The sequence below is a fragment of the Haliaeetus albicilla genome, chromosome 7, assembly GCF_947461875.1.
Source record: "Haliaeetus albicilla chromosome 7, bHalAlb1.1, whole genome shotgun sequence".
Lineage (NCBI taxonomy): Eukaryota > Metazoa > Chordata > Aves > Accipitriformes > Accipitridae > Haliaeetus > Haliaeetus albicilla.
Window position 1 is genome coordinate 27,143,986 of NC_091489.1, and position 11,556 is coordinate 27,155,541.

At 41.3% G+C, this 11,556-nt stretch overlaps 1 protein-coding gene across 4 annotated transcripts in view; it reads left to right on the forward strand.

Annotated features, from left to right (window-relative positions):
- The window catches only part of AFTPH (aftiphilin), a 48,515-nt gene extending 41,671 nt beyond the window's left edge, over window positions 1–6,844 (forward strand). For all 4 annotated transcript variants that reach the window (XR_011325438.1, XM_069787467.1, XM_069787469.1 and 1 more), the window contains one exon: window positions 5,627–6,844. Coding sequence is in view for 3 of the 4 variants with exons in the window: in XM_069787467.1 (XP_069643568.1) it covers window positions 5,627–5,771 (145 nt within the window). In the remaining variant the exon portion in view is untranslated. The remainder of the gene's footprint in view (window positions 1–5,626) is intronic.
- Window positions 6,845–11,556: the final 4,712 nt, after the last annotated feature.

Below are 11,556 nucleotides of genomic sequence, written 5' to 3' on the forward strand. Positions count from 1 at the left end.
TTCATTTTGCTGTTGCAAGTTAAGGAACGAGCATGTAGTTGGTTTAGGATGTCCTTTCTGCTTCATGGATCTCATGTGAAGTAGTTCTGTACTTTTTTTACAGGTAGAACCTGTATAAAGGCTTTAGGTGTCAAATGTCTTCCTTGAAGTCTGGCCTGTTGAATGAGTACAGAATAGGGTCTCCATTTATAAGCTTGTATTCTCTGGGTTTATTTTTTGAATCTGTATCTAAGCAGTAGGATCATGGACTGTCTTAACGTGTAATTAGTGTCTGTGCCCATTAAAAGAATTGCTGAGTGATTCTCCCCAAGTAAAATGTTTCTATTGTTTAGGAAGTGCACGCCTCAACACGCAACAAATATTAGCAACTAATAGATAGCAACATATCCTCACTCATAAGTGAGCTTTAGGGTTTATTCAGCACTCTAAAACTAGATGCATTTCCATGCAACATAGCACTTAAAAAGGAGCCGCGGTTGAAGAGTTGTGGCAAATGTAGTGATTTGTAATGGTGGGAGACAGTTGGCTTTCTTAAAATGACTAAAACTATAATTTTCAAGAGCTCTTTTAAAACATGTTCTTTCATTGAGAAAACTATCTTACTAGTTTTCCCGCAGTGAAAATGTTCAAAGTGAACACTGAATAAAAAAGATCAACAAGCCGTGAAATTTCAAGGGAGAACCGGTAGAGGGAACTCCACACTTCAATGCTGATTTTTGTGTCTCAGCTTTTGGATTGCCTATTTTTCTACCCATGGAGTGCATATACTCCTTCTGAAGATACACTAGTGTGAAAGTTTGACTCTCACTAATTAGAAAACATAGTTGCAGTTGAAATATTTTTGTAATCTATTCTAAGTCTAATTTAAAAGTAACCACAAATTCACAGCAGGACCTACAAACTCCAAATGTATTTTATTAATTATTGTATCTCCACTCATAGATTCATAACTGCTTGTTTGCTGTAAGATGTCTTAGCTTACTTTTTCTTTACTAAGAACGGGGAAGTCTACTTCGCTTAAGTTAATGTTGACCTTCATTTTTCTGTATTGTTTTGTTTTGATATGAGGGGTTTGGGTTTTTTTCCAATGCTTCCACAATGCACTTGAAAGCTCATATTTGCACTGTTAAAGCTCTTTATCCAGATATCAAAGTTCTTCCCCTGTTCTGGAGAGCATTGCTTATGAGTAGGAAGAGGTTCTAGATCTGTGCTGTAGCAATATATCAGGCTGTAGAGAGAGGCTGGGCATGTTACACTTGGTGGTTAAGTTCAGACACACACAAGGATTTGCTGTTTTAAAGCAGCTGTTTTCAGTGTTCAATACATTTTATATGTTTCTGTCAACTCTGAATTTTAAAGATTTCAAGTGTTTTATGATTTCATAGTCTGCAAAAGAAAAGCAGTCTGGTTTTCTGTTTTCCAAGCTAGAAACCTTCAGAGAAATAAGAATGTCTTATCTCAGCAGTATGCCAATATGTTGCAGTATGTTAGCTTTTTTGTAGTTAAAATTGTTTTCCTTTTGAAAATTTTTTTATTCTTTTTTTAATGAACTGGAAACTTTAAAAGAGGAGTGGCTGGGTACAGCCAGCTCAACAAAGATGACGTTCATGCACCAGCCTGCAAATATGGACTATTAGCCATTCATGATAACTGATCAGGGGAAGATGTGGCCAGTGGCTTAACATCACTTTGATGGCAACATCAGTTGTGCTGAGGCTATCCTGTGTCTGTAACTTGTCTGAACTCAGGATCTTTAGGGTGAAGTTTAGAGTGAAAATACCATTGTTCAGCTGTAGGAAGCCGTGTGAAGAGTCATCTTTGTCTGAAATAACCCCATCTTGTGCTTGCAAACCCATCTCTTGAAGCTGGAAAGTCAGTTTCTCAGAAGGAAACTGTTAGGAGAGGAGGGGAAACTCCCCCCCCAGCTTGAGCCTGAAACCTTGATGGCAGCAGTAAGTGAAGGACAGGGATCCAGTACAGCATTCCGCAGCAACTCTGCAGCCTTGCCCAGTTCCGTAGAATTGGCAGAGAGCAAAAGTTTATCTGCTGTCTTTTTGAAGGAAAGCAGGGCACTGATACCTTTCCAAGAAATGCCCAAACCCCTCATTTAAACTGGAAATATTCCTTCGGGGTGGTGTTGGATGGAGCACTCTTGATTAGAGTGATTTTTAAAGTGCATTTTTCTAATCAACTCACTGTTACTATTAGAGCCTGGCCTTGCTGATGCTATCTACAAAATCGTTTGCAAACATGAAAGATGACTGAAGTCCTGAAAGACTTGAATGCTGCAGGAAGGGGTTGGAATGCAAAACAGAACAGTGAGGTGTGAGTGACACATCGACAAAGCATTCACTATTTCTTGCTAAACTTTCTTCCAACAACTTTCCTGCCCATCAGTTTGGCTAATTTCTTGCAGCTTAGTGTTAATGTGCCTTTGAAAAGGAAACCTTCATGCCAACAGGTAGAGGGACTGGAACAATTGCTTGGGTAAGGGCATCCCTTCTGTCCTCTGTCTTGGGAAGAAATGTAAACTAGTGTAAGAGAAGAGATGGATGGGGGCAAAGTGTTCTGTAGAGGGTAGTTTTAAAACCTGAATGAGGCGGAGACCTTTTTTTGAGCCAGAGCTGGGTCCTTTCATGGTTTAGTAATCAAAAGTCCTGGTTCCAAAGCAGACAGTAGTACATCTGCCGCTGACAATCTGCTCACTTGGCTGTCCATTCTGTAAGCCGTGGTATCTTGAAATTAAGAGTGCATGAGCAGAAGCTCTGCAATGCCCCTGCTCAGACCTGGGTTTGGCAAAAGAAGCTCTTGACAATGGGAACATCTTCAGCAAAGTGGTGACTGAAATTAATGCACCTGATGTGGTTATTTCTCTTGCCTCTATCAAAAGACACTGCAGTTATTAGGCAGTTAGGTAAGTTTTAAGGGTAAAAACAGTCTGCAGTGATGATGCTACTTTGTCTTTTAAATTTAGAGAGTTAGTGAGTAATTCTTTAGGGTTTCCCTGGTGATATTTGCTACCGAAGGTGTTGACTGTTACCCAGAAAGGTACTTGCAGTGTCAAGTTTTACTGTCTTCCAGAGGAACCTGCCCCTCTCCATTGAGGAATGGAGACTTAAGGCCATCTCATCCCTCTCTGCACTGAGATGATTTAAGAAAAAGTTTTGAGCCTCATTACCAAGTGATGGTATCTATAGCTATAATTTCGTCATAGTTAGAATCATAGAATGGTTTGGGTTGGAAGGGACCTTAAAAATCATCTAGTTCCAACCCCCCTGCCATGGGCAGGGACACCTTCCACTAGACCAGGTTGCTCATTCTGCCATCCAACCTGGCCTTGAACACTTCCAGGGACAGGACATCCACAACCTCTCTGGGCAACCTGTTCCAGTGTCTCACCACCCTCACAGTAAAGAACTTCTTCCTTACGTGTATAGAAAGTTAAGTAACGTTTGCTGTGTTAGTGTGTTAGCTTGTCCTTTACAGATACTCTTTACAGAGCACATTAAGTAAATAAATTATTGTAAAGGGTCTCCAGCCAGGAGGGGAGCATTCAGTAATCAGGTGAGATTCACATCGGACTGTGCTCACTGGTGTGCATGTTCTGCAGTGATGTTGCAGAGACCAGCTATTACAGCAAGAGCGATAGCATTGTCCTGTGATAAAGGTCCTGCATATGACCACCAAATAAACTGCAGTGCTGCCTCTGGGACCCAGCAGTGCTGTTTCTTAGCATGCCACAGTTGAGCAGAGGAGGAAGAGGCCTATAAATAGCAAGGAGTATGTGAGCTTCATCTCGGTGCCTGATTAACAATTACAGGAACTCCTTTTAATGCAGATCTCTGAGTCAGCCCTCTTCCTTTGGCTTCCTCTGTCAAACACTCCTTTGTTAGCTTTAAGTCCTTGATCACCAGGAGTTTGTACCTTTAAGAGGCTTGTGGTAAGTGATTACTAATAGTGGCACCAGATACTGATAACACAGTGGCGGGCGAGAACCACATTTCAACAGCTCAGAGATAGTCCTTCGAGTGCAAACAGAGCTGACTGTGAAGTTGTTAGAGAAGGAGGCACATATTGGCTCTCTGCTTCTTCCTTCAGTAAATCCAGCACACAGCTTTGTTTGTCCTCCAGAATTTGGTAATCTGCCTAGTCAGTGGCTCATGAAATTCCACTGCAGCAGAGAAAAGAAAATATTGCTATTCTAGTGAAGGAAAGTCAGATTTAGTATCTAGGCTGCCTCATCTAGAGATCTTTCATCAAGTGGAGATTTCAAGTAGCAAACAAAAGTGATAGTTCAGTGTCAACACAATGATCAGTGATGTCAAGGATGAGTTTGACTCCAGCTTTTTTTTTTCTTCTCCTCCTAGCTAAGAAAGTCTGAGACTGCTGCTGAAGCAAATACGTAGCCCCTTGCTTTCCCCTGATCTCTGATCAGCTCAGGAAACAATCCTGATGGATGCTGACAAAAGAAAATATAAGTACATGCTGCTTTGTGATCAGAGTGGGCATTGCCCTCTCACAGGCTTGGTTTAAAGTTTATAGTTAAGACAAGATACAGGAAGGAAATTTCTGAAGTGTTCTAGGGAATGGCAGTTTATTGGGTTCAAGCCTTTTGACTCAGCTTTTTGCCCCAAAGATGAGGGAGCTTATTTAGCTAGAATTTCTAATGTCATTACAGGGTGTAGCAGGTGCCTTTTTGGGACTGGAATAATGTTTGATGGAAAACTGGGTATTTCTAGTAATAGGCAGCATTCTTCAAAGATAAGCCAGATGTCTGTAAAGTATGGATGTTTGGGCAGGGGAGGGAGGTATTCTGTAGCAGTCTGAGCCAGGCTTCATTTTACTTAGGAGATCGGAGTTTTTTGCATAATAGTGAGAACCAAGCAACATGGGATTCAGACCTCTTTATTCATTTGTGCTCAGTAATTCTTGTGAATAATGCAACAGGCAAAGTAAACACCAATGATTCCCAAACTGCTGTATGTATCATTATGGCTATACATACTACTGCACTTCAAAGCAAGTAGCTACAAGTTGTGAGCCACCTTTTGCTGCTGATGAGCCCTGGGGGGAAAAAAAGGGTTTGTGGATCATGATGTAGAGCAGTATGATGTATAATCTGAGAACGGTCGTGTTGGAAATGCAGCATAAGTACCTCTTTATTTTAAAAGTAAAGTATTAAGAAGTAAGTTAGGAACTTCTTAATGTCCTTTCAAGGTTTTTCCACTTTATTTTGAAAGATTGTACTGTATTTAGGTAGTTTAGAACTAATGCTCCTATTGTCTTAACCGTAGAATATGGGCATGGTTGTCTCTTCAAGTGAGTCTCTTCACACAGGAACCTGCAAAAAAAAGAAAAATATATAAAATTAGCATCTGAATAGGAAATCTTTTTTTTTTTTTCCTTATTGCAACAATATACAGGAACATTTTGCTGACTTTCTATGTTAACATTTTGTTGGTAGGCAGGTAGGTATTATAACATTAGACTACCTTCAAGTAGCTTACAGAAGTGCCTGTCAATGGGAGACAAACTGACAGAACAATTGCTTCAATCAGTGATTCTTTCAGTGATCCAAGCGATATCAGGTAGTGGATTAATGCACTTTGTTCTTTCCTTCCAACAGGAAGCCTAAAAAGGAAGAACATCTCAGTGAAGAGGCTGCCAAGGTGATTTCTAGCCTTCCTGACTTAACTTTCATGCATGCCAAGGTGTTGATGTTCCCAGCTACATTAACACCTTCAACAAGCTGCCAAGAAAAGGTAGACTAAAGTGATGTGAATTGGACATTTTCTATTGATTTTTTTTTTTCCTTCCCTCTGTGGGTCGTAAAAAGCAATCTTGCTTTAATTAAAAAAAAAATCAAGTTCAGATGATTTGTTGGTAAGCAGCACTAGAAAGGTATACATAGTAATGTATATTTATTTACATACTGGAGTCCTAAATTTATATTAGAGAAAAATGTAAATAATTGGGGGTAAATCTTTTTGAAGATCTATTCTTTTTGTTGTGCTGGGGTGTATACATTTATGTCTTTGTGAAATACACTGGTGGTGTCCTTCTTACAAAACTTTAAAAAGTTTAAAAAAAAAAAAATCTTAGAAACACATAATGAAAACTTCAATCTTCACAATCTGTGAAGTCCCCCTTAAAGGTTTTCAGATTGCATTGAGCATCTTTTTTGTTCCTGCATATATTAAAATACTTATTGCTGGGAAAAAGACCAAAAGGTTACATTGTCCCTTTATGGATTTTCAGTTACTGTTGTTTCTTTAAAACCCAATAATTTCTTTTGTGTTTTAACAAGCTTAAGATGTGTTTTTCCTTTTCTTCTCTTCCATCCCCTCCCCCTGTTTGATTGGTTGGCTGATGAATTTTTATGTTCTTCAACTTCAGTAGTACGGCTCTGTCACTATATAGCCTTTTGAAAGGTATGCTGTCTGTAACTTCTTGTTCCAGTTATGGATCACTGTCTAAACACTTGATTTTTTGGGTCATTAGAAAGTTGTCTGCTTTTAATCAGTTTGATTTGGAAAGAAGGACCAAAACTATATGAATGTCTTACAATGAAATTTACCTGTTAAAAATTTTTATGTTCTGTTGTACCACTATTCCTGTTTGATTTTGCACAGTGTAAAATGACATAATCATAGATTGCTATGGTTTTAGGCTGTATATACAGTAAAAAACTATGGGTTGTAAATGTTCGGGGAAATTCCTATGGAAAAAAGAGAGCTATGTAGAAGAACCTCTAAAAAGGTCAATGTGCATGCCCAAGGTCTTTTGAGATTTAAGTGTGTAAATTTCCTTTTAGCTTACACAAAATAAAATAATTTAAAAGATACATATGTATATAGTCTGCTGTCTTTTTACACAGAATGTATACATTATTCACATTTCTGTTGATGGTAAAATCGATGCACTGCATTAACAGTAGAACCTTCTAATTTGTGTTGCGCAGTCCCACAAAACTTACCTGTCAGGGTCCTGCAGAAGGAGAAGCAGACTTGACTTTAATTGTCCTGTCTCTTTTGAACATGTTGTGAGGTAGTCTTTTATTTCTGTCTCCAACTTGCCTTCTGGCTTGTAGGGCGATGTGGCTCAAGATGTGTCAGTATTTTGGGTTAGAGACTCCTTCAAAGTAATTGGCAATATTCAGCTGTAAGAAACACAAATTACAGTGAAGTGAGAAAGGACAACTGGTTTTGCTTATTTCTTAGCTGGAAATAAAAATGTAAATGTAGCATTCACTTAAGTTTCCTAACATGTTAGCTTGCACTGTAGCTCTTTCAGCAACATCTCTTCAGAGGATATCAGTGGACTGTCTGCAGGTAAGGCATGCTCTGGGTGCTGATATTTCTTGAGGGTGCTTTGCATGGGCATAGACTCCTCTATGTCTAACCTTTACTATGTGCACAGCTCTTTAAGTGCTCAGTAGTCACTGCCCGTTCATCACTTAACATCTAGTCCTGAGAGATCTCCAATGCATCTTCTAACCTTTTCTTTGAATTCTTTATCGTCTGACAGTGCTTGGGTCAGAAAAGTTAAAGTTTGAGTTTGATGTCATTAGCTGGTAAGTTGAAATGTCCTTGCAAAAGGAAGCTTTTTCCTTTTTTAAATCTCCTCGAGGGATGAGTGCTGGAGTTCCATCTTCGTGAATGCAGGAGTTTCAGTGAGTGCTGGCTACTCAGAATTGAGAGAGCAGCTCCTACGGTTGTGATAAAGTTAATTTGTAAAGGCTAAACTGGCTCCTTTGCCCTCTAATTAGTACTGCAGCATACAATGCTGTGGTATCAAACTGCACCCTGTTGTAGTTGAAAAGGTTTATGCAAAAGCCATCTGCTTTACCATGTAGCCCCAAAACCACTTCTGTTTGCTGCTTCTGCAGATTTTCATTACAGTACTGACTTCATGCCTGTTACATGTCAAAATTAGCTTTGCTAATCTCACAGGTTTAGCATAGTATTCTTTAGTGCATGCTTATTATATCATTCAGTTCTGGTGTTGGGCTGCTGTAGGTTAAAATCAGTCCTTTTGTTTTCATAACTGTGGTGTGTCCCTTGGAGCCAGAGTAGTGGTATAGCTGCAGCAGAGAGCTATAGCTATTGTTTCACGGAGAATATGTTTAGGAGCTGACTCATGATCCTTGTCTGGCAGCAAGTGGACTGAAGTATTAAGGAGAGGTGGGGGTGGAAGTGCCAGCTGCAAGTTGATCTTTAGTCTCCTCACAATTGCCTCTAGAGGCAGCTGCCCATTTGTCTTCCAGTCTCCAAGTGCAGTTCTGGTGGCCTGCCATAGATGGGGGAGGGGGAAGAAATGGCAGGGGGGAAAGGAGATTTCTATTGACTGATGTACCAATCTGAAACTTTGTGAAAACTGGTACTACCTAGAGTGTGCTTATGGGGTTTTTGTGTTCTTCCTGCCTCCCACCCCACCCCCCCAAGAAAAGAAAGAAAAAGTTGCATCCCACAGACCTTTACACTGCTGAAAGACATAAATCTTCCATCTAAATTCAGTCTTTTGATTGAGGTGGATGCTGCTTGCCTTAAAACGTAGCATTGCTTTTTGTCTCCTAGCTTAAGCCCCCTTCTTTCTTGTCAATTGTGGGATGGACAGACAGGCTCCTCTACCTCTCTCCTCCTGTCTTGTACAGGCAGCTTTGTTCTTACACAGAAAGTTTTGTTTAGGAGATCCAGCTGCATCAGGGTTGTCCTTCCATGCTGTTCCCATTGGCACGGCATGCCTTATCTAGTTTAATCTTGCTGGTAGGTTTATGGGCAGGATGGTAGTTGATACTTTCTGCACATACATGTTGCTGTGCATTGTCATCAGACGTGTCAATGTGTGTCACATTCACTCGAGAACGAGTGTCACTTAATAGCGAGGCGCTTCTATGCCCATCCAACAGAAGCAGCAGAGGACACTCAGTTCAGATGCAATTGCCTGAGCTGGAACATGGCCATGAAGCAAAGTCCAAAACTCCCACTGTGAGGCGAGCTGCAGGCCCCTGAATAACTGCTAAGAAGAGCTGGACTCTGCTTGTATTATCCAAAAGACTGCACTCTGACGCTCAGTGGTTCAGCGCTGACTTACCGGGAGCATTACCACCTGCTGCAGGTGTTAGCAGTGCTGTACTTCCCACAGCACTTGAAACGTTAAGACCTTCTCAGAATATCATTAGCTTGACAGATTCATTTTGAGATGCCAGAAATAAAGCTTACAAATAATGTACGTAGATGCCCTCAAATGCAATTAGTGTGTACTGAAGTTAACCCTTCATCACATTGGATTGTTGTACAGAATTTATCTGGTAATGAAATCAGCATGTGGAAAGTTTTGTTGTTGGACTGCAGGACTGCTGCACTTGGGCTGAGTATCTAGTAGTCTTTATAGGATGCGAGGGATACTTAGCTCAGTGCATGTAAGATGGATCAGCACTGGCCCAATCGCTTGCATCTGGGTGCAGCTCTTTGTACCAGTTCTGCATCTCTGCATAATTATCTTTTTGATTTTACAGCAGTCTGAAAATACAGGATAGTTACAAAACACACTTGAATATATGTCCTGGTTTCAGCTGGGATAGAGTTAATTGTTTTCCTAGTAGCTGATACGGTGCTATGTTTTGAGTTCAGTATGTGAAGAATGTTGATAACACTGATGTTTTCAGTTGTTGCTCAGAAGTGTTTAGTCTAAAGTCAAGGATTTTTCAGCTTCTCATGCCCAGCCAGAGAGAAAGCTGGAGGGGCACAAGAAGTTGGCACAGGACACAGCCGGGGCACCTGACCCAAACTGGCCAACGGGGTATTCCATACCATGGGACGTCCCATCTAGTGTATAAACTGGGGGGAGTGGGGGCAGGGGATCGCCACTCGGGGACTAGCTGGGGGTCGGTCGGCAGGTGGTGAGCAATTGCACTGCGCATCATTTGTACATTCCAATCCTTTCATTATTGCTGTTGTCATTTTGTTAGTGTTATCATTATTAGTTTCTTCTTTTCTGTTCTATTAAACCGTTCTTATCTCAACCCACGAGTTTTACTTCTTTTCCTGATTTTCTCCCCCATCCCACTGGATGGGGGGGGAGTGAGTGAGCGGCTGCGTGGTGCTTAGTTGCTGGCTGGGGTTAAACCATGACAATATAATTTATAAAAGCATATGGCATCTAATAATTGCATAGCACCTGCTAGAAGTGTCTGCTACAAAAGCAGAGACATTTTTCATAATCTGGCCTCTGTGCCAAAGAGCACAGCCACTAAAGGCAGCAAGCAGCCTGGTCTGCTCCCTTAGGTGAACCTGGAACATGAAAGGAGATGGGGAGAAACAACACATTTGAATTTAGAGGGCTAAAAGCAAGGTGAGGAGGAGCTGGGAGAAAATATAAAGCAAGAGCTCAGGAGAAGCTCTGAGTAGGGGAAATAAGAAGGTGAAGCAGGACTTGGAGTGGAGGCAGCTGGGATGGCTGTAGGAAGAGCAGGTGGTGGAGAAAGTGGGATACAGGCATGAGGAGCAGGGGCATTTGGAGAGGAGAGAAGGCCTGGGATGGATTACAGGTGCCACACATGGTGCCCACTGGCTGCTTTTCTCTAAAATCTGGAACTGAGCCTCAGAGACCCAAATCTCTGTGTTACTATACTGCAGAGAAAATGTGTCAAACCCATTGCATGCATCGCAACAGCCTGCTATTGCTATCAATTATTTTTGGTAGTGAGCTGGACTGCAGATGTAAGGGGTTTAAATGCAGCTGCTGGTGCCTGTTTTAGCATTGATACAAGTCCAGATGTTAGAAGATCTTTTTTAAAAATTATCTTTAAATTAGGAGGTACATTATAAATCCAGACAGTAGGTATAAAACCAAATCCTCAAAAGCCTAAGCTCCACTGCTGTGATTTGGAACTGCAGCTTCAGTCCTGTTGTGCGTCTGCAATGTGACAGTCGTTACTTACGTATCATCCTGTCTTCACTCGATCCTTGCCTCATACCCTGTGCAGATTTATTCTCAGAATCAGCGTAGTGCTGAGAGTGACTCTTCTCTGCAGGGCCCCTGCTTCATATAGCTGAAGAGAATGGGTGGCCTTCTGTGGAAACTACACAGAAGGCACAGTGGAGTGAGATGCTCTCCTGGCTTGAAGCAGCTGGTTGTGCCAGCTTTTTTGCAGGAGGTCACTTGTGCATTTCTGTCACTTGGTGCCCAGCATGAGTTGCATGATTGGGATGTGCAGAAATGCTAATTTCTCCAGGATGTAGCTTAAGCAGTTAGGAGCTTTGCTTGTTTGACATACCGTCAGGGCTCAGTGACACCAGGGGTCAGGTGCATGTGCAAAGCACCTGAAACTGCTAGAGCTCTTGTTTTCATCTTGTCACCCTGTTCTTAAACCTGTAATATACGTTGTTATCCCTGTGTTACAGCAGGGTTGCAAAGACCAACTCTGAAATGCCATGCTCCTCATGCTCCTCTTTGTAGTTTGTCAGCGATATTTGAGAAGGACTCAGCTGATACAGGTATTAAACACATCTCAAAGGCATGGGGGAATGCTCACTGTCTTAGGTCTGGATTCAC